The following is a 23,244-nucleotide window of genomic DNA, read 5'->3' on the forward strand; positions in this document are numbered from 1 at the left end:
AGGCCACTGTTGGAATATTGCGTGCAATTCTGGTCTCCTTCCTATCGGAAAGATGTTGTGAAACCTGAAAGGGTTCAGCAAAGATTTACAAGGATGTTGTCGGCATTGGAGGATTTGAGCTATAGGGAGAGGTTGAATAGGCTAGGGCTGTTTTCCCTGAGCGTTGGAGGCTGAGGGATGACCTTATAGAGGTTTATAAAATCATGAGGGGCATGGATAAGATAAATAGACAAAGTCTTTTCCCTGGGTGGGGGAGTCCAGAACTAAAGGACATAGTTTTAAAGTGAGAGGGGAAAGATATAAAAGAGACCTAAGGGGCAACCTTTTCAAGCAGAGGGTGGTGTGTGCATGGAATGAGCTGTCAGAGGAAGTGGTGGAGGCTGGTACAATTGCAACATTTAAGAGGCATCTGGATGGGTATATGAATAGGAAGGGTTGGGAGGGATATGGGCCGGGTGCTGGCAGGTGGGACTAGATTGGGTTGGGATATCTGGTCGACATGGATGAGTTGGACCGAAGGGTCTGTTACTGTGCTGTACACCCCGATGACCTCTTATTTTTAAACTTTGTGCTTGAGTTCTACTCTTTGCTACAAGGGAGAAAGAGGTCAAGGGTTGAAGGATGGTTGGGGAAAGGGTTGGGAGGGGGTTGTTCAGATGGATATTGCTGTTATAGGGTCTTACATGTCAAACCCTCCCTATATATGAACTATATCTGTGTATCACGATGGAACCCCATTAAACTCGTCTATATTAATTAATATAAAATCCATCAGGACAAAACAGATCAATAATACTTCACCATGTCTGTTAGCTTTTGCAGTGTCATTATTATAATTTCGTCCAATTCAATCCTAATCTTTCATTGTAAGAATCCTGGTATTAAAAGTAATATCTCTATAGCTTAGGTATTCTGATTGATGTTTCTTTAATGGTGTTTGCTTGTGTTAAAATTACAGCGATTGGAAAATCCAGCTATCACACAGTCAGTTGAGGTAAATAGTTAACGGGCAGCTCAATGAATAAATGAGAGAGAAAAGAATGGATAGTTATATTCACGGTGTTCAAAGAGGAGAAATGGGAGAAGCCTTGTTTGAAGCAGTAACATCAATCTGATCCTTTGGGTTGAAAGGTCTGTTCTTGTGCGCCAAATGCTTAGTAACTCTTCCAGTTAAAGTGTATCTGAGAGCATAGATCAGTTCAAATTAGCTGAGATTCCTATTTTGCAACAGTGAATATATTTCAAAATTACACTTTAACTTTAACTCCGTTGAAGACAATCAAAACGGTGAAAGGAGCTCTATAAACATAAATCCTTCTCTTGGATCTTGGGCCAATGAATTGTGAGTTAGACGCTGAAATAATTCAATGCTAGTGCTGGAAGCTTGGTAAAGAAAAATATTCTGTGTTCCTGTCCCAATGTGCTACATATTAATTAATATAAAATCCATCAGAACAAAGCAGATCGATAATACTTCAACGTTAGCTTTTGCAGTGTCATCATTACAATTTAGTCCAGCTCAATTCTAATCTTTTATTGTAAGAATCTTGGTATGAAAGCAATATCTCTATAGCTTAGGTATTCTGATTGATGTTTCTTTAATGGCAACGTTAGCCCAGTAGTGGGTGTTTGCTTGTGTTAAAATTACAGCGATTGGAAAATCCAGGCTTTTAGGTCTCTGAACTGTAATATCAATTCGCCATTCTCAATTGGACTGCTGACAAGTACTCATTTGTGACCCTTTGAGGTTCTCAGTGCTCTCCCTTTAGACTAAGAATTGTTCCTGCTGTGGAGTTGGCTGATGTTCAGTTATAAGTTCGAGTGCACCCACTGGAAAGGGCTGGATTATGAAAGGGTTTGGTCATGATGCATCTCACAAAATCACCGATATTGGATCAAAGATTGCCTTTACCAGAGGCCCTGGACCACATGAAGGAACTGAATCAACTTGATCAATCTTTGCTGAGGTTTCAGCAGATTTGGAGTGCCTCTAACTTTAATCAGAAGCCAGCTATGAACTGTGTCGGTGAATTGCTGTCCATGATCTGCAGCAGTGCCAATGCCAAATTCTCATCAGTTAAGGAACAGACCACAAATTATGAGGATGTAATTAAGGTCTATGACTTCTATTTTGGCTTAAAGTACAGCACCGTCTTAGACTTGGCAAAGTGCAAGCAGCACAACCAGGAGCCTGGGGAAACTATTGATTTTTTTTTTAAAGTATTGAACCAGACCATCCTGCTGATAATTGCCAATGTGGAAAATTAAGAGATGAGCTTATGAGAGGTCCCACCATATTAGGCTAAGATAAAAGGTAGGGAGGAGGGACTTGCGGGAGGGGCGTTGGGAATGCGATAGGTGGAAGGAGGTTAAGGTGAGGATGATAGGCCAGAGAGGGGGTGGGGGGGCGGAGAGGTCAGGAAGAAGATTGCAGGTCAAGAAGGCGGTGCTGAGTCCGAGGTTTGGGACTAAGATAAGGTGGGGGGAGGGGAAATGAGGAAGCTGGAGAAATCTGCATTCATCCCTTGTGGTTGGAGGGTTCCTAGGCGGAAGATGAGGCGCTCTTCCTCCAGGAATCGTGTTGCCATGGTCTGGCGATGGAGGAGGCCAAGGACCTGCATGTCCTTAGCGGAGTGGGCGGGGGAGTTAAAGTGTTCAGCCACAGGGCGGTTGGGTTGGTTGGTGCGGGTATCCCAGAGGTGTTCTCTGAAACGTTCTGCAAGTAGGCGGCCTGTCTCCCCAATGTAGAGGAGGCCACATCGGGTGCAGCAGATGCAGTAAATGATGCGTGTCGAGGTGCAGGTGAATTTGTGATGGATATGGAAGGATCCCTTGGAGCCTTGGAGGGAAGTGAGGGGGGAGGTGTGGGCACAAGTTTTGCATTTCTTGCAGTTGCCTGGAGGAAGAGCACCTCACCTTCCACCTAGGAACCCTCCAACCACAAGGGATGAATGCAGATTTCTCCAGCTTCCTCATTTCCCCTCCCCCCACCTTATCTCAGTTCCAACCCTCGGAGTCAGCACTGCCTTCTTGCTCTGCAATCTTCTTCCCGACCTCTCCGCCCCCACCCCCTCTCTGGCCTAGCACCCTCACCTTAACCTCCTTCCACCTATCGCATTCCCTCCCCCAAGTCCCTACCTTTTATCTTAGCCTGCTTGGCACACCTTCATTCCTGAAGAAGGGCTTATGCCCGAAATGTCGATTCTCTTGCTCCTTGGATGCTGCCTGACTTGCTGAGCTTTTCTAGCAACACATTTTTCAGCTCTGATCTCCAGCATCTGCAGTCCTCACTTTCTCCATCCCACCATATTTGAAGCACTGGATGAAACGTTATCAGAATTTTTGCAAGATTTTACATGGGGAAAAGTAATACAGTTGTTAGACAAGCTGAACTTCACAAGCAGAACAAACTTTTCATCAGTGAAGGAGTACTTCCCTTGACTGGGTCCATGGAATCCAACTCCGATCATTTTGATAATAAGAGGAATACTAATTACCAGTAAGAGAGCGACCAAAATAGCACCACCATTGCTTCTTGTCTGTAGTGTGCCAGGAAAATTTGGCATCTGTGCCAACCTTGCCCATTCAGTAATGTGTGTCATGCATGCTATAAGAATGGCCAAGTTCAGAGGCTTTGCTGAAGTAGAGGTTTACCGTTTATGAGATGAATCAGACCACTCCAAAATGCAATTGTCCAAGAAGTAGATGCCAGTGAGGAACATTCCTCCTTGGGGAAGTGACACTCCAACAGGATGATTTTTGGAATCTAGGCATTGTGGTTAATGGGAAGAACACTATTGTTAAATTGGATACCGGGGTGGGGAGGGTATATCAATTCTATCAGATCCAGTGTGTGGTTGAAGCCTCAATTTCTCCAACCGTATTCTATTACACATGAAGATTCAGGAAGAATCACAGTTAAGGGCAGGTAAAGGTTATTGCTGCAATGGAAGGCAGATTATTGTTCTCTATGTCACTCCCAATCAGCATTGCTGTTTACTAAACAGAGACACATGTATTTAAATCCTGTTTATTCATCAGCTGCAAGAAATTGCTGTTAATTCATTCCCCAGTGAGCCTGTCTTTGTGAAAGAAACATCATCCCTGGAACCGCAGGAGGATCTTGCAAATGTTTTAACTGCTCCTCCAGGAAAGGCTGGAAGGAACTGGATCGGGATGCACCATGTGTGACAGTGACCAGCTTCAAGGTGAACTTCGACCTTTGTCAGCTCCTTCAATAAGGAGTGGAAGATGCAGCCACAGGGGATGATGATCTGTTGGATGAAAAGATCCTGCTACACTCTTCTGCTGTTAAACCAATGACGTTGAAGTCTCTGCTGTCACTTTTGAGCAGTTGTGCCTTAAGGGAAAGTGAATTTCACTGATCGTTCCACTGAGCCAGTCAATGGCAAGGCCCAGTTCTGAATAGAGCAGATATCTTGGGAGTCTGCTGTCAAGCATATGGATAAAATGTTCCAGCCAATGGAACTGATATTGAGTAATTAGTTCCTTGATGTTGAATGTGTCGTCTTAGTTGGACCTTGTTTGTTGCCACTGGAATTGGAGGAATTTGTGAAGCCACCACTTCTCTGGGAGTTTGAATGGCTTGCAGTAGAGTGAGTGATTCTCTGAGTTTATCAGAGCATGGCAATCACTGCTGCACAATAAACCAAGACCTTTGCTTGAGCTCCAAGCCCTCGAATAATCTTCACCCTGGTTGGTCAAAGGCTGAGCAAGCACATGATGAATTTTGTCCCCCATGACCATGACCAGACGAGGCTCCCATGGTATGGAGCTGAATTATTTCAGATGTCAGATTTACCATTCCCCTGGTGGGATGGTGGTTCAGGAAAGTCAATGAAAGAAGCACCAATGATCCTCTATAAACCTCTCTCTCTACTTCTCTAACTCTTTCTGCTCCTTTCAGTTGCTCTTCAGTACCAACCTCTTTGAACATCAGTCTGAGTCTCCATGTCGAAACGTATTCGACAACCTTCCTGTGAAGTGATCATTTTTATTGCAGTAAATGGGCTACGTGAGTGCAATTTGTTGTGCTGGCATTGAGAGGGATCCTGTAACAGGGCTTATCGGAAACCTGACCAAGATGGTGTGAAGGTTTATTTTCAGGTTGGTCAGGAAGAGTGGCACCTCCCTCTATGGGCTGCCTCTGAAAAAGCAGCTACTGCAACCTATTGCTGTCTGTGTTAGACACCCTGGAATGGGCTTCCCACTACTAGGCTCTGATGAATTAAATCCCCTCCCTCACCAGCCAGCCTGGCATCAGCAATGTGCTGTCGTCATGTAAGGAAGTTCCTGGGGTTGAAACTAGGTGGAGCGTCATGGTGGTAATACTGGGACAGTGGAACAGCCCTGCTTACTGTGAAATTACAATTAAAATGAGGCCCCACTACGCGACTGAAAACAGAGCAAGGCTTCAAATGACTGATTGACTGCGTTTTCAATGTAGGCAAGCCAGACAAATCTTTGATCATGTTGCGTGCTCAAAGGAGGAATGCATTTGATTTGATTTGATTTGAGTTATTGTTGTCACGTATACCTAAGTACAATGAAAAGACTTGTTTGCAAGCAGAACAGGCAGATCATTGCAACAGGGACATACAGATCATAGAGCCCTTAGATAGGGTGAGGCACACAAGGCTACAGCTACACTGGAGGTGCACAAAGCAAGATCACCATTACTAGAGATTAGAGAGGTCCATTCATCAGTCTAATAACAGCAGGAAGAAGCTGTTCTTCAACCTGACAGTGCTTGTGTTCAAGCTTCTGTATCTTCTGCAGGTTGGAAGAGAGTATTACCGGTGTGGGAGGAGTCTTTGGTGATATGGGCAGCCATTCCATGGCAACGAGATGTGTAGTTGGAGTCCATGGATGGGAGATTGGCTTCCGTGATGGTTTGGGCTGAGCACATAACCTTCTGTAGTTTCTTATGGATCTGGGTATTAAACAAAGGATGGAACATTAAAGCATGGAAACAGGCCATTCAGCCCATTGAACCCACGCTGTTTGGAAGATTTAATCAATGAATTCCAATTGTATCTCCAAAACCCTGGCAATGTTTCCCCTTCAGTCCATGGGCAGGGCTGATTTTCAAAAGGGGAAAGTCTTCAGTCATTATTCCTGACATATTCCACGTCTAGCCACAGCCAGCTTCCTTTTCTTCTTCTGCTTTGTGGGCAGTGAGCCACAAATTATTAAAGTGGCTCGCTGCTCTCCAAGGGTGCTGCAAGTGACTCATTAGCAGCTCATTCCAAACTGCAGCAGTGTGCCCTGTCAACAAGGTGCAACTCACTCCTGCAACAGACCTTCCAAACCCACAACCATGACCATAATGAGGGGCAGCTACATACATGGGAACACCACCCACCAGCAAGCTCCCCTCCAAGCCACTCACCATGCTGACTTGGAAATTTATTGACGTTCCTTCAGTGTCACTGGGTGAAAATCCCAGAATTCCCTCCCTGATGGCATTGGGGGTCAACCTACAGCACATGGACTGCAGCGGTTCAAGAAAGCTGCTCACACCACCTTCTCCAGGACAGTTAGGGACAAGCAATAAATACCACTGATGTTGGCAAGGCCCAGATCTGTTTAAAAAAAAACCCTCTGCTGGTTTGAGACAATCAATTTTCTCTTGTATATTTCTTTCCCATGGTTCATTCTATACCCTTAGGAGGACATTCCTGACCTTTGACTTCCCCTGCCACCTCGGTGTTGCTCTGCAGAAGATGGGAACATGTTGCATAAATGGAACGGAGTTGATTCCTGATCCTGCAAACTCCTTGCACCCATCCCATCGGTGATGTGCATATATTAATATTTAACTTATTCCTTGGTTGATTAAGGAATGAAAGTCACCCACTGGGGATGAGGATGAATGTCAGTTAAAAGCTGAATTCCCGTCATGGGAGGTCCAACATTCCACTGCTATCAGACGAAATTAACTACTCACTCTGCGATCACTGCTCTCTATAATTAAATATTGATTCAGATTTCCAAGTGGGGCTGCAGTCGCTTTGTGACAGTCATCAGACAGATCTATCACTAAATGAAACTTCACAGTTGATAGGAGGGGGAGAAACAATCATTGAATAAAAGTAATAATTTCAGGGGAAAATGTTCACTACTTATCCTGTAGTTCATGCAAACCCTTCTTGTGTTGCTTTTCTCTCGAGATGTGCGAGATTGTTAATGAAATAACAAAATATTCTTCAAGATGTTAAGATGCTTGAATTGTGTGATTTTTTTTTCTCTTCTGTCATAACCATCAGCACCCTCAGCTTATTGCAATTATTTTACAAGATAAAGAGTATAATTCAACACATTGAAGCTGACAATTAAAGCAAAAATATTCCATTGCATTGCAACTTGCGATAGACTGACTATGATTATCAGTTGGCAAGGTTTTTTTTTAATTGGCCAGGGATGACGAGTTGAAAGACTGAAGCATAAATATCTGACATCGTGAAAGGGGCACTTGGACGTTGCTCAGGAATAGTTACAGATCAGAGGCAGTTTTGGAGGGAGAGGAAGCTAACTTTTCTCATACAAAAAAAACAAAAGGCTGCAGATACTGGAAATTAAAACAAAAAGGTGCAGGCAGTGCTGGGTACAGTCAGCAGTGCTGGGTACAGTCAGCAGCTCCAGTAGCAGCTACCGAGGGAGGAACAGGGTTAATGTTTCGGGTCTGTGGCCTTTCATCAGAACCAACTTAAAACATTAACTCTATGCCTCTGTTCTGCAGATGCTGCCAGACCTGTTTCTAGCACTTTCTGTTCTTAATTTCAGACTTCAAGCAGCCGCACTATTGTCTACCACTGAACCAAATTATCCAGTCGTTTCGTTGATATCTGTGGGAAATGCCGTGTGCAAATTATTTGCTATGCATTCTGGATGATAAACAGTGAATACATATTCAAAGTACAAAGGCAAAGTACTGTGGATGCTGGAAATCTGAGACAAAAGAGAGAAAATTCTGGAGAAATTCATTAGCGTCTGTGGCGAGAGAATCAGAAATAATGCTTGGAGTTCAGTATAAGGAACTTATCATTAACTGTAACATGCTTTGGAATATACTATGAATGTGTGTCCATGCAGTCTGCCCCTCAAGTCTTTCTCTGAAGTGCATCCTGTCAGCTGCTTCCACTGAGGGACTTAAAACACGTATTGTAGGATGTACATTTCCCAATATGTTTGTGGTACAAGTTAGGTCTCCATGTCTTCTGGGCAAGAATATCTTTGCACTGTGGCATCAACTGACCTGAATCTAAATGTGCTCTTATTTACCACCAGCTCCACTCTGATGTTGACCGAGGAGATGGCTCAGTCAAGTACATTCTCTCAGGAGAAGGTGCAGGCTCCATCTTCATCATTGATGAGAGCACAGGGGACATCCATGCTACCAAAAGGCTGGACCGTGAGGAACAGGCTTACTATGCCCTCCGCGCACAAGCTGTTGACCGGATAACGAACAAACCTGTCGAACCACTGTCCGAGTTTATCGTGAAAATACAGGACATCAATGACAATGAGCCACGATTTCTAGATGGTCCGTACGTGACCAGTATTCCGGAGATGTCTCCCGTGGGTAAGTCTATAAAAGAAGTGTGCTTTTCTGCTGAGCATTGATGTGACTCCTATGACAGTATTGTGTGTAAGTTCTGTGTCACTGGGGTATGCTGTGTGTTACCTACACTTTAATTAACAGCCAAAGTTAGCTTCATTACTTCTCAATCCAGAAAGCTGTCAGTATAGGAACAGAAATATGCTATGTTGCTCCTCAATCCTACATGCTCCTTTTAAAAGATTTGTTCATTGGTGTCACTGGGCGTCATTTATTACCCTTCGCTAGTTGTCCATCAGAAGATGGTGATTAGCTACCTTCTTGAACTGCTGCAGTCTGCTCTAACCTGCATCCCTGAATAATGTCAGTCCGCAAATATCTATCAAATTCAGATTTAAATTTAAGAATTCAGCTGTCATCAACTGTCACTTGCATCAGTGATTTCCACCCTTTTTAACAAAGAAGTGTTACCTAACTGAAAAATCAGGCTTTATTCTAGTCTTTAGGTAGAATGGAGGCTCCCCATTCTGAGACCCCACAAACACAGGAATTAGTTCAGCATGTTCGACGTTACCAACGGTGATGGTAATATCACTGGAATAGTAAACAGGAGGCACAGGCAAACTCTTTGGGGAACATACATTCAAATCACATCTGGCAGAGTTTCCAATCAGTTAACATTTCTGGAGTCAAAGTTTCATCCCTGAAGTTGTTCCCAATTGTTGAAAAATTCCATCTGGAGAAATGCCATCCTTCTCAGTCCGGCCTGCATTCATCTCCAGACCCACAGCAACTTGGTTGACTCTTAACAGCCCTCTGAAGTGGCCTTGCAAACTCCCTAGTCCAAGGGCAGTTAGAGAAGGGCAGTAAATGCTAATGACACCCACAAAGCGAAATAATATGTAACAGTCAGTTCCTCTTTGAAGACTTTGATTAAAATCACCTGTTCCCCTTCTAAATTCTCGGGAATATACCACTCGTGAGTGCAGTTTCATGCTGGGAGTGCAGCTCTCATTCCACCTTACCTCCAAGGTTAACATCCCTTTTCCGAGGTGCGATGTCTGGAGCTGCTCCCAATGTTTGAGGTTTGGTCAAACAAGTCTTTGTATTACTGGAGCGTGATGTGGAAGTGCTGGTGTTGTACTGGGGTGGACAGAGTTAAAATTCACACAGAGCCAGGTTACCGTTCAAGAGGTTTATTTGGAAGTACTAGCTTTCAGAGAGCTGCTCCTTCACCAGGGAGCAGTGCTCCAAAAGCTTGTACTTCCAAATAAATCTGTTGGGTGATAACCTGGTCATAGAGAGATGTACAGCACAGAAACAGACCCTTCGGTCCAACTCACCCATGCTGACCAGATATCTCAACCCAATCTAGTCACACCTGCCAGCACCTGCCCCATATCCCTCCAAACCTTCCTATTCATATACCCATACATATGCCTTTTAAATGTTGCAATTATACTAGTCTCCACCACATCCTCTGGCAGCTCATTCCGTACATGTACCACCCTCTATGTGAAAAAGTACCCCTTAGGTCTCTTTTATATCTTTCCCCTCTCAACCTAAACCTATGCCCTCTAGTTCTGGACTCCCCCACCCCAGGGAAAAGACTTTGTCTATTTACCTTATCCATGCCCGTCATGATTTTATAAACCTCTGTAAGGTCATCCCTCAGCCTTCGACGCTGCAGGGAAAATAGCCGCTGTCTATTCAACCTCTCCCCACAGCTCAAATCCTCCAACCCTGGCAACATCTTTGTAAATCTTTTCTGAACCCTTTCAAGTTTCACAACATTCTTCTGGCAGAAAGGAGACCAGAATTGCACACAATATTCCAATAGTGACCTAACCAATGTCCTCTACAGCCACAACATGACCTCCCAACCTCTGTACTCAGTACTCTGACCAATAAAGGAAAGCATACCAAATGCCTTCTTCACGATCTTATCAAGACCTGCGGAGTTTTTCTAGCATCTGCAGTATTTTGCTTTTATTTGCGTACAGAGAGACCTAAGCTGTTACTTGCTAGCACAGCATTTAGGCATTGAGAAGGCGACCAGTGGACCTTTGCTCAGAATTAAGACCCAGGGGATGGAGGCCAATCTGTACCTGGCCACTCTTGTACTCAGCAGTGCCATGAAAGACACGGTGGATGTTTTCAGAATGACACCCAGGCCCACAGAACATAGAACATAGAACAATACAGCACAGAACAGGCCCTTCGGCCCACAATGTTTTTAACCCACTAAAGAATGACCTTTTCTTTTTTGAGTAGGGTGCGATATTCAACAGATATATAGAAAAGGAATTAATTTCAAAAAGCTCTGTTCTCAGGGTGAGGAGCATTAATAGCTTACTTTCAGAAGTTTTTGGATTATAGCATAAAAGATGTAAAGTTGCTCTTCCAGAATCCACAATACTCTGTTTGTTCTTCATCCGCTCATTATGTTAGTATCTGACTTCGTGCAACAAATACAGACATGGACCAGTCACCTTAGATCCTCAGTATCAATGACCTTGGCTTATGCTTATCCATATGTTCAAATCTTTACATTTTTCATAGTGTTGAAAAATACATGATTTGGAAATGTCAGTGTTGGACTGGGGTGTACAAAGTTAAAAATCACACAACACCAGGTTATAGTCCAACAGGTTTAATTGGAAGCACTCTAGCTTTTGGAATGCACACAACCACCTGATGAAGGAGCGTCGCTCTGAAAGCTAGTGTGCTTCCAATTAAACCCGTTGGACTATAACCTGGTATTGTGTGATTTTTAACTCTGAAAAATTCAGGTAGGTTCAAACTAGCAGAGCCCATTCCAACAGCATCAGCATTGATTTATACTATGAATCATAGAATCACAGAATCCCTGCAGTGTGGAAAGAAGCCATTCGGCCCTTGAGTCTGCACTGACCCTTTGAAGAGCATCCCACACAGATGTTGTGACACCTAGATATTGTGACATTCATTCAACATTAATATTGATAAATTTTCCACTTATATTTCGCCTGCAATATTAATAAGTAAAACAAAGTATTGGAGTAACTCTGGCATGATCCATGGAGAGAGAATCAGAATTTATGTTACGAGTTTAGTATGACTCTTCGTTGGGACTTTGAATGAATATTAATGGACATCTATGTCTCACTGTAGCATGATTAATAGTCATTGAATAACACTGTAATATCATTGACATAAATAAATGATTAGGTAATAAAATACTCTTAAACTGCTAGAATTAATTATTATTTTATTAATCTAGAATGAATGTTTTCAGAGTCTTATCAACCTTTCCTAATTTTATTTTTGTCTCTGACCTACTTTGACGTTTAGCAACATTTTCTGCCCATTGTTTTTTGTTGGGTATATTTCTCATTGATGTTTGGCTGTGGGGTGAGGGAGGTGAATAGTTTACTTTCAGAAATAGTTGGTTTGCGGCACAATAGATAAACGTACCACGATGTGGATTGGGCTAACGTGCGTTGGCTGATTCTGTGGCAGTTTCTGAGTTGGGGACTCAGTTGGCATCATTAGTGAGTGAGTGGATCATGGGGAAGGGGTGGTGGCGATTCTGAGAAGCTCCTCCATGGATATGTCATCAAGTCCAGCCAGGTACCACCTTCCACAGCACTCTCACCAGTACCTTCTCCAGGGCACCAAGGGATGGACCCAGCCAGTGAATTATAAAAAGCAAATGATTACTTTGCAATTGGAGTGTGGTGATGCTGTCACTTCAAAGAGGTTATTTGTCCTTGGTTTTCTTGGAAGCGAGGTTGTAAAGGCAGAGGTGCTAAGCAGTCTTGGGTGTTTAATAGTTTAACAATGGGAGGGGTGTGGCCAGTTCTCCCACTTCAGGTATTTTGTAATTATTTTTAGCTGTAGCAGTCGCAAGATGTGTGAGTCCAGAAGAGTTGCAAGCTTCAATTAATGATTCCTGACTGACTTCCTCTGAAATCTCTCTCTGGGCATTGTTCACTCCTGCCTGTAAGAATCTGTGTTTGAATTTACTGTTCGCCGCCCAGGGGAGTGTTAATGGGATATTACAGTATTGGAACATTTAATTCGTAATAGTTACTGTATCAGGCTGGTTAAGGTTTCCAATAGTTAAGTTATTCTAAGTTCTGCTTTCTTTTGTTTGTATTTTAACTGTAGTCTTTAAATAAATTCTGTTTTGCTTAAAGCCGAGTGGTTTGACCTGCTGCATCAGTCCTGAAACACCCACGTCACATCACCTTTGAAATAAGAAAAAGTTAGGGTGTGGGCTACCTTCTTAAAATACTTTGAAGGGGTCTGGCCTGGTCCATAATAGGAGGAAGATGCTACCTTTCCATTCACTGCTTAGAAAGATTTAATAGTAGAGCACTTGGAAAACGCTGTCAGGACTTTGACAGAGACAGCACAAATTTACAAATGGGAAACCATGCTCGTCAAATCTACTCCAAAAGCTCGTGATTTCAAATAAACCTGTTGGACTATAACCTGGTGTCGTGTGACTTCAGACATTGTCAATCCCAGTCCAATGCAGGCACCTCCACATCATACACTCCACAAACAAAATTATGACCAGTGCAGTACCTCTAGCCTTTGTTTTTTTTTCCTATTACATTTAAGGTATTATGTAATTTCGAATGTTTTTAATTATCCTTTAACAGGAGGATTTGAAATCACATTCCCTCGATCATTATTCTAGAGAAATAAATGTTGAAGTTCTGTGACCAATTGCACAGCATGCAAAAGCTGAGAGATTTAAGATTAGATTAGATTACTTACAGTGTGGAAACAGGCCCTTCGGCCCAACAAGTCCACACCGACCCGCCACCCACCCATACCCCTACATTTACCCCTTACCTAACACTACGGGCAAGTTAGCATGGCCAATTCACCTGACCTGCACATCTTTGGACTGTGGGAGGAAACCGGAGGAAACCCACGCAGACACGGGGAGAACATGCAAACTCCACACAGTCAGTCGCCTGAGGCAGGAATTGAACCCGGGTCTCTGGCGCTGTGAGGCAGCAGTGCTAACCACTGTACCATCGTGCCGCCCAGTCAGGGAAAAAGTCAGGGAAAAAGATGGAAATGTAGCATCTTGCTCTGATTAAGCTGGTTACAACAAAATCTTGCCTTTTTGTCATTCATTCCATGGTGCCACTGACTGTGCCCATCCTGAGTGCACAGAATCTCTACAGTATGGAAACCAGCCATTCGCCCCAACAAGTCCCCATTGACCCTCTGAAAAGCATCCCATTAATACCCACCTACCTACCTACCCTACTTATGTAACCCTGCATTTCCCATGGTGAGTCCACCTAGACTGCAAATTCTTGGACACTTTAGCATGGCCAATCCGCCTAACCTGCACATCTTTGGACTGCAGGAGGAAACCAGAGCACCTGACAGAAACCCATGCAGACACAGGAAGAACATGCAAACTCCACAGACAGTTGCCTGACAGTGGAATCATACCCAAAGCCGTAGCACTGTAGGGTAGCAGTGCTAACCATTGAGCTACTGTGCCGCTCTTAAGCTCCCCTTGAGAAGGTGGTGTGGTGGTGGTGGTGGTGAGCTGGCTTTTTGAACAACTGCAGTCCATGTGCTGTAGGTAGATGCTCACAATGATCTTAGGGAGAGAATTCCAGGATTTCGACCCAGTCAACACTGAATGGCAATATATTTCCAAGTCAGGATGGTGAGGGGCTTGGAGGAATTTGCAAGGCGTGGTGTTCCCATTTTTTCAAATGCTCCTTAAATTCCACTTGGTGGCAACGTTTGACCAACTGCCCCAAAATCACCTTATATGACAAGGTTTGCTTCACAAGATTCCCATAATATAGTTCGTTATCATGCAAAATAATCAATGCAAGCTGTGGAATTTGAATCCTGGGCTAATTTGCGACACAGATGTACCTGACTACTAAGTTATTAGAATGGACTATAGTTGCCATCCACATATTTAATCCACGATTATATCAAATCAGAAGAGAAATTACTGCATCTTACAAATTTGTCAGACTATTGTCATTTGGAAAATCAGAAGTGATCATCTTGTTCTATGATCTTATGAACAATTTATTGAATTGTTTGTGTAGTTCAGTTCCTGATCACCATTTCCACTCAATAGATCCTGAAGAAGAGCTTATGCCCGAAACATTGACTCGTCTGCTCCTCGGATGCTGCCTGACCCGCTGTGCTTTTCCAGCGCCACACTCTTCGACTCTGATCTCCAGCATCTGCATTCCTCATATTCTCCTAGTTACTGGGGCTGCCAACTTTGTGGTTTGACCCACCTGATGTGGAAGGTTACAATTCCACTGACACATTTGGCAGTGCTCCTCCTGCTTCTGAACCGGAAGCTTATGAGTTCAAAACCCACTCCAGTGCAGTAGTGAGGGAGTGCTGCTCTGTTGCTGCTGCCATCTGGATGAGGGATTAAACCAAGTCCCATCTGTCTGCCTGAGTGGATTGAAAATATCTTCTGGTACTACTTGGAAGCAAAGCAGGGTAGCTATTTCTAGAATAATGGGCAATATTTATTGCTCTTTTAACATTTCTGAAACAAATTATCTGGTCATTATCACAATGTTGTGTGTGAGACCTCACTGTGAGAAAACTGTTTCATGTATCACACCAGTCACACCCTGTGAAGTGGCTATAAAGGACTGTGAAGAGTGTAACATCTTGCCTATTTTTAATAATTCAGGAAATGAGTCTCATCAATTGATGATTCGCTGCGTTTTATAACATTGGCCCGAGACGAAAAAGATATAGGGCACAGGAAGGACACTGATAAAAGATGCAAACTTTTGATATATTTATGCAGTTCATTTCCACATCGTGACACTTTGACATTGGTTCCCTGATGGACTTAATTTAACAGATGATCCACTATATTTCTATGCAGGAACATCCGTGATTCAAGTGACAGCAACCGACGCTGATGATCCTACTTACGGAAGCAGTGCCAGGGTGGTGTACAGTATCCTCCAGGGGCAGCCTTATTTCTCCGTAGAGCCCAAGACAGGTGACAATCAATGACAAAAATTATTTTGCCTCCAATTATAATCTGTGGTGAAGCCTAAAATGCTTGCTTTTCTTTTTGTCTTGCTTTGCTACCCTCAGTGTCATAGACCAGTGTAAATGTTGCTCCATCGATTGACTTACTTATTTCTTGCATGCATGAATAAACACAATGTGGAATTCTGGAGAACCTGTTGAGAGAATGTGAAAGCTGCAGGCTCATGGAATATCTGAGATGAACTGCTTGGATCTCTTTAAAGGGAGGCTAGATAAACATGTGAGGGAAGATGGATGACGAGGGACGGGAGGGGTTTCCTGTGGAACATATATGTGTCTGCATGGATGCGTTGGGCTGAATGGCCTGTTTCTCTGCTGTATAGTCTGTGCAACTCTATGTAAATTAAAGAGTGGACTATAAAATGTGCGTAAGTTAGCGGCAGCTGCAACTTTGGATAGCATCATGTCAACAGTTAGGTGTCACAATGGAATTGCATGGTCTTGCCACCGGATGGGGCTATGGAGTGAGTTTCTGAAGGCTTTGTCTGCAATGTACCATTTCAATGCGGACCTGCGTCATTATAAGGCAGCATCTGCTGACAGAAGCATCTGCGGTTGGCCACTCGTCTGCAAACACGAATGAACATGATCCCAGACTCAATACGTCATCATGTACAACTTACCATGTGTGATGTTGCACATAAAGGCAGCATTGCACATGGGCAGAGGAGGAGCACAATTTTGCAACAGGAATCTGTGGCAAGAAAGTGAGGTTAAGGTGGGGGAAGGGGAGCACAGTGAGGACATGGCAGTGAGGGAGTGAGGACTGAGTTGGGGGGGAGAGCTGAAGGCAGGGTGGAGAAGTGAGATCTGGGTCGAGGGAGTGCGGGTGGGATTTGGGGAGTGAGGGTGGGGCTGGGAGAATTGAGACGGGAACTGGGGGGAGTGAGGGTGGAGCTGAGGGGAGTGAGGACATGGGTTAGGGTGAGGGAAGATGGGACTGGGGGTGGGTGAGGACCTGGGGAAGGGGGCTGGTGGGGGCGGGGGGTGCAGAGTAAGGACCCATAATGGGAGGGGTGAGGGTGGGAGAGGAAATGAATATGGGGTGTGGGTGGCCTGCTGTGTGTGCTGTCACCCCAGTCTCCTGTGTGCATGAACAAATGTGGATTTAAATGGAGCATGGTGTCAGCAAACCAAGCCAGGATTTTAACACAAGGTGTCCCCTATTATTACTGAGTCTGCATTTCTGCTCTGTCTACTCTTTCAATTTCCTTTAACATACTCCCCTACCTCATTCGAATTTGTGACTCCATTCTCCAGGTTGAGTTGCGAATTGCCAATTACAAATCTGAGAGAAAAGAAACAATCTGACATCCAGCCTCCTCTTGACTTAACAAAAGGAAACATTAAATTTTAGACAATCCCCATTGTCTGTCCTGAAAATGTATAAAATTGGACATGAGTGGCATCCTGTATTGCTTCTTCTCATTGGCTGGCACAAGACAAAATGGCATTTTTAATAGACAATAGACAATAGGTGCAGGAGTAGGCCATTTAGCCCTTCGAGCCTGCACCACCATTCATTATGATCATGGCTGATCATCCACAATCAGTATCGTGTTCCTGCCTTATCCCCATAACCCTTGATTCCACTATCTTTAAGAGCTCTATCTTTCTTGAAAGTATCCAGAGACTTGGCCTCCACTGCCTTCTGGGGCAGAGCATTCCATATATCCACCACTTTCTGAGTGAAGAAGTTTCTCCTCAACTCTGTTCTAAATGGCCTACCCCTTATTTTTAAACTGTGTCCTCTGGCTCTGGACCTACCCAGAGGCTTCCTGCCTCCAGAGTGTCCAATCCTTTAATAATCTTATACGTCTCAATCAGATCCCCCCTCATACTTCTAAACTCAAGTGTACACAAGGCCAGTCACTTCAATCTTTCAACATATGATATTCCCGCCATTCCGGGAATTGACCTTGTGAACCTATGCTGCACTCCCTCAATAGCCAGAATGTCCTTCCTCAAATTTGGAGACCAAAACTGCACACAATACTCCAGGTGCAGTCTCACCAGGGCCCTGTACAGCTGCAGAAGGACCTCTTTGCTCCTATACTCAATTTCTCTTGTTATGAAGGCCAGCATGCCATTAGCTTTCTTCACAGCCTGCTGTACCTGCATGCTTGCCTTCATTGACTGATGTACAGGAACACCTAGATCTCGTTGTACTTCCCCTTTACCTAGAGGAGAAAGTGAGGTCTGCAGATGCTGGAGATCAGAGATGGAAATGTGTTGCTGGAAAAGTGCAGCAGGTCAGGCAGCATCTAGGGAACAGGAGAATCGACATTTCGGGCATTAGCCCTGAAGAAGGGCTAATGCCCGAAATGTCGATTCTCCTGTTCCCTAGATGCTGCCTGACCTGCTGCGCTTTTCCAGCAACACATTTCCATCTCTTCCCCTTTACCTAACTTTACTCCTTTTAGACAATAATCTGCCTTTCTGTTCTTGCCACTAAAGTGGAGAACCACACATTTATCCACATTAAACTGCATCTGCCATGCATCAGTCCACTCACTGAGCCTGTCCAAGTCACCCTGTACTCTCATAACATCCTCGTCACATTTCAAATTGAAATCCTAAAGGTCAATCTTTTGTGTGTTAAAAAAATAAATACTTTTGGCCTGTTTGAGACAGAGATGAAGTGAATTTTATTTCTAGCAAAGCCTGGTGAATGTTTGGAGCTTATCCTCCAGAAGGCAGCGGAAGCAAACTCTTTAAACATTTTAAGGAAGAGGTGGCTAGATTCTTGATGAGCAAAGGGGTGAATGGTTGGGGGTGTAGTTTAGATATGATCTTAATGAATGGCAGAGCAAGCTCTTTGGAACCAAGGGCATATGCCCTTCTCTTGTCAATATTTAAAAAAAATTTCATCAGCACCTACTTTCAAAAGTTATTGAGAAGGAAAAACAATTCCCGAGAGGAAAAAGAATTGTGGAGTTTTGAGGAAAGAGCAGATTATTGGGGCTGATGCACAGCAACTCAGCAGCATCTGTGGAGACAGAAACAAACTTCTGAAGAAGAGTTGTATTGGACTCAGAACGTTAACTCTGTTTCTTTCTCCACAGATGCTGCAAGACCTGTCGGTTTTCTCCAGCATTCTCTGTGTTTGCTTCCGAGTTCCAACAGCTGCTTTTATTTGAGGGTCAAGGGATGATTAGGGTAGCTTTTTCAAAGGGCCAGCACAGCCAAGTTGGGCTGATTGGCCTTCTTCTGGATCATTTTGTGGTTCTACATCTTATTTTGCTCAGGTGGAACTCTTATTTTGCTGCAGGTCATATTTTTTAAAAAAAGTGTAAAATTCATCTGACTCTGAGCCTCATCACTCCAGCTAGAAAGTGAGTTTATTTCAATCTTACCCCCACGCCTCCCCCCCTCCCCCCACTCAGGTGGATGTTCTTTACCCTCAAGCCCTGGTGTGAGCTTTCCTGATACTATCACTAAGATAACATCATCTGCACCAGTCCAAGCTCCTTGCTGTTCAATAATGCAATCCCAAATTTGACTCTTGTAACAGTGAAATCCAACAAAATGTCGCCATCTGACTTCAAACCTGTAATGCTTCCAAAGACTTGAAGGAAGGAAAAGCCAGCAGGGCTCTGGAGAAACGGTTTCACTAATTGAACACCCCGCTGAAAGAGCTAGGGCAGACACTGTGGGCCAAATGGCCTTGTTTTGTGCTGCATCATTGCGTATGTTTCAGGTTTAAGCACAATGTTTGACGCAGGGAACCCTGCTGTTATAACACAGTGCATCCCTTCACTCATTATGAGCAGGGTCACATTTCATCTCATGCACCTTGTTTCCATGCATGCCCAGCTGTCATACAGGAGAAAGTGAGGTCTGCAGATGCTGGAGATCAGAGCTGGAAATGTGTTGCTGGAAAAGCGCAGCAGGTCAGGCAGCATCCAGGGGACAGGAGAATCGACGTTTCGGGCAAGAAGGGCTTATGCCCGAAACGTCGATTCTCCTGTTCCCTGGATGCTGCCTGACCTGCTACGCTTTTCCAGCAACACATTTCCAGCTGTCATACAGTCTGACTCCAAGGCCGATGGTTGTAATTGTTTCCCAGTTGGCAGCATGTTCCCTTGCCAGTCAAGTCTGGAGCTGTCTTCAGTTAGTAGCCTAAGGATCGACATATTCAGCGTGGGCCATGCACTTGCACTTCAACCTGCTTCACCATTCAATAGCAGGGTGGCTGAGAGTCACCATCGGTGGGTAGAGGGTCTCATGTTGTCCGCATGGATTTTAACAAGGCTCCTGACAGCTTCCCATAGGGTACACGGTCAGTAGTGTGGAAGTTCAGCAAACCCAAGAGACAGTGGCAAGTTAGATTGCAAATTGGCTCAATGGCTTCTGCCCGAAACGTCGATTGTCCTGCTCCTCGGATGCTGCCGCGCTTTTCCAGTACCACTCTAATCCAGCATCTGCGGTCCTCACTTTCTCCTCAATAGCAGAAGGCACAGTTTAATAGTCGATGAGCCTTCTTTTGTGTTTGGAAGGCTATCTTAGCTGGAACTTCACAGGACCAGTACTCACTCCTTGCCTTTTGATGCAGCCATCGATGATTCAGATCTTAAAGCAGCAGAAATGCTTAAGATGCGTGGTACAGAATTGGCTCTGTAGTTCAATAGTGAGCAAGAACAAGAATATGTTAATTGTTGTGGACAAGGCCAAACCCCTTCAAATATATTAAGAAGATAGTCTGATGTTTTCTTATTTTAAAGGCAAGTGCCAGGTGTTGTATTCCAGATACAATTCAATTTGTCAAATTTGAAGCAAAACATAGTTTATTCATACACTATAGCTTAAATAGAAGAAGAGAAAGAAGATATTGAAATAACTTAACTCTATTGGAAAACTTAACAGAACAATAGATTATTTAACTACTAAACAGTAACTATTCCAATACAATAACATGCCATAAACACACCCTTTGCAAAGGCAAATTCAGTAAAACAGATTGTCTCACGTGCAATTCTAGCAGCAGGAAGACAACCCGAACTTTTAGCTATTACAAAGGGAGGAAATACAGCCTCTAAACCCAGCTTCAAGACCCCAGCAAAAACTGAAACTATAAAACCTGGTTATGTGGGAATTTGACCCCACCCATCCATGCTGCTTCTATTGTTCCAACCTAAAAAAAACTCTCGGCCTCAAAAGCTGTTTATTTTATTGGCCTTGGATCAGACTGCTTGATGGAGAAAGTGAGGTCTGCAGATGCTGGAGATCAAAGTTGAAACTTTATTGCTGGAACAGCACAGCAGGTCAGGCAGCATCCAGGGAACAGGAGATTCGACGTTTCGGGCACAGGCCCTGAAGAAGGGCCTGTGCCCGAAACGTCGAATCTCCTGTTCCCTGGATGCTGCCTGACCTGCTGTGCTGTTCCAGCAATAAAGTTTCAACTCAGACTGCTTGATATATCTGTCTGAACATTGTTACAAAAAAGACAAAATATACCTCTGAAAGCCATAATGTGACACACAATGGACTGGTCAGTTGGGCTGGAAAACAAGAAATGGAATTTAATCTGGAGAAGTGTGAGGTCATGCATTTGTGGAGGTCAAGCAAGTTGAGAGAATATACAAACAATGGCCCCTCAGATGTGTAGAGGAACTGCAGAGCCACGTCTCACTGACCTTGGGAGACAGTACAACATATGGAGAAAGTTAAAAATCACACAACACCAGATTACAGTCCAATAGGTTTGTTTGGAAGTACTAGCTTTCGGAGTACTGCTCCTTCATCAGGTGTGGTGTGATTTTTAACTTTGTCCACCTCAGTCCATTATTGACATCTGCAAGTCATAACATTTGAATGAGGCACCAAGAAGCTATGCATGAAAAGGAGTACACTATTCTACTTTTTAGTTAGATCGTGGCTGATCGTTTACCTCCACACAATCTATCACACTATTACCATTGTCAATAGTCTCTAGAAGTCTATCAGTTTCTGCCTTGAATAAGATCAATGACTGACCTTTTACAACCCTCTGAGGTAGAGAATTTCAGAGTGAGTGAAGAATTCCTTGATCTTTAAAGGCCTACCGTTACCGAGGGATGAGGTCTTCCAGTCTGGGCTCACCATGGACATGCATGCCTTTGGAATAATGGTTGTTAGAATTATAACTCAAACTAATAACTCAGATCCATTGTCTTTACATGTCTTGTCATCGAATGACTTTAAGTTTATGCCTCATTGGCCTGACGAGAAATTTCAGTTATACGTCTGAGGTAAGCTTCTGTAATGAAACTTGTGAAGCGAATTTTGAAGCGTTTGAGAAATTGTAATTTCTGTTTCAGTTCTGTCAGGCATAGTGTTGTGCCTCCTTCCAGGTTTTACTGAGTACACGCCTGTCGGGCTCCTGGCGCTAATTAAATTTTAATTGTTTCATCAACACTGGAAACAGAAACTAGCGTTTAAAGTGAGTGACTTTTTATCCCACTTACCACAGACATCTATTTTTATTGCTTTGGAGAGAGATCATTAGCAGCCTGTTGACGCCAGAGGATCACATGGATATCGCTGCTTGGAGGACATGAGCTGCACTTAAATGTCAAAATGGGAAAGGTTTTTGTAATTAGGAGATTTCTTGGAGCCCAGTTTTATGTGATTGAATAGAAGAGGAGTGTTATTGAACTCCGCACGCATAACCCCGTGATAAAGGCTGCAAAGAGTCTCACTAACCATCAGCGAGAGTTTCCATCGCTGTCGAGGAACCTGTTGTGCTCACGCGCTTTGGAATGAAAGGCCGAAGTCACATATTAAAATGCGCACTCGTGATATTGAACAAGGGTGACATGTCAGACCAGGGCTCACCGTGCCCTCTCAGATGGTTGTAGTAGCAATGTTCTGAGGAAGAGCATTGGAATTCTGTCCAGTCGCTCGGCCAACACTTACCCCTCAACCACAATGATAAAACAATAGATTGCCTGGTCTTTATCGCATTGCTGTTTGTGGGAGTTTGCTGTGTGTAAATGGGCTGTACATTGCTCACAACACACACCTTCATAAATACCTCACCTCCTGTAAAGTGCTTTTGAACACCGTCTGGTTGTGAAGGTGCTATATAAATAAATGTCTTCCTTTTTATTAATGGTGGTGGATGAGTAATGGTAGCTGTTATGTGGAGGTAGACACATTGCCACAACTGTTAGAGAGGCAAATTATATTCTGCCATTTATTACAAGGGTTTCAGAGGGCAAGAGTTATGGAAGTCTTGCTGCTATTGTACAGGTTCTTGGTGAGATAACAATTAGGCTACTCCAAACAGTTTTAATCTCTTTGTCCGATAAACTAAAGTAAATGATACTTGCATAAGAGACAATGCAACAAAGTTTAACTAGCTTGACTTGTAGGATGAGAAAGCAATGCTGTGAGGTGAGATTGAATTAGTCTATATTTTTTGAGTTTCAGAGACCCGTATTGAGTATTGTCCACAAGATGCACTGTAGCAATTCCCCACCAACAGCACCTTCCAAACCTGTGACCTCTACCATCTAGAAGGACAGGGGCTGCACATGCCTTCCCACCACTTGCATCCAGTTCACCCACCATCCTGACTTGGCACTCTATGTCTCTCCATTGGGTCA

The 23,244-nt window shown here is 43.8% G+C and overlaps 1 protein-coding gene across 3 annotated transcripts in view; it reads left to right on the forward strand.

Annotated features, from left to right (window-relative positions):
• The window catches only part of cdh7a (cadherin 7a), a 329,420-nt gene that overhangs the window by 191,203 nt on the left and 114,973 nt on the right, over positions 1–23,244 (forward strand). For all 3 annotated transcript variants that reach the window (XM_087986719.1, XM_043687680.2, XM_043687681.2), the window contains 2 exons: positions 8,311–8,605; positions 15,483–15,602. In XM_087986719.1, coding sequence (XP_087842845.1) covers positions 8,311–8,605; positions 15,483–15,602 — 415 coding nt within the window. The remainder of the gene's footprint in view (positions 1–8,310; positions 8,606–15,482; positions 15,603–23,244) is intronic.

This window comes from Chiloscyllium plagiosum, unplaced genomic scaffold (assembly GCF_037043375.1).
Source record: "Chiloscyllium plagiosum isolate Xiang-an unplaced genomic scaffold, Cpla_swu_hap1 HiC_scaffold_4, whole genome shotgun sequence".
Lineage (NCBI taxonomy): Eukaryota > Metazoa > Chordata > Chondrichthyes > Orectolobiformes > Hemiscylliidae > Chiloscyllium > Chiloscyllium plagiosum.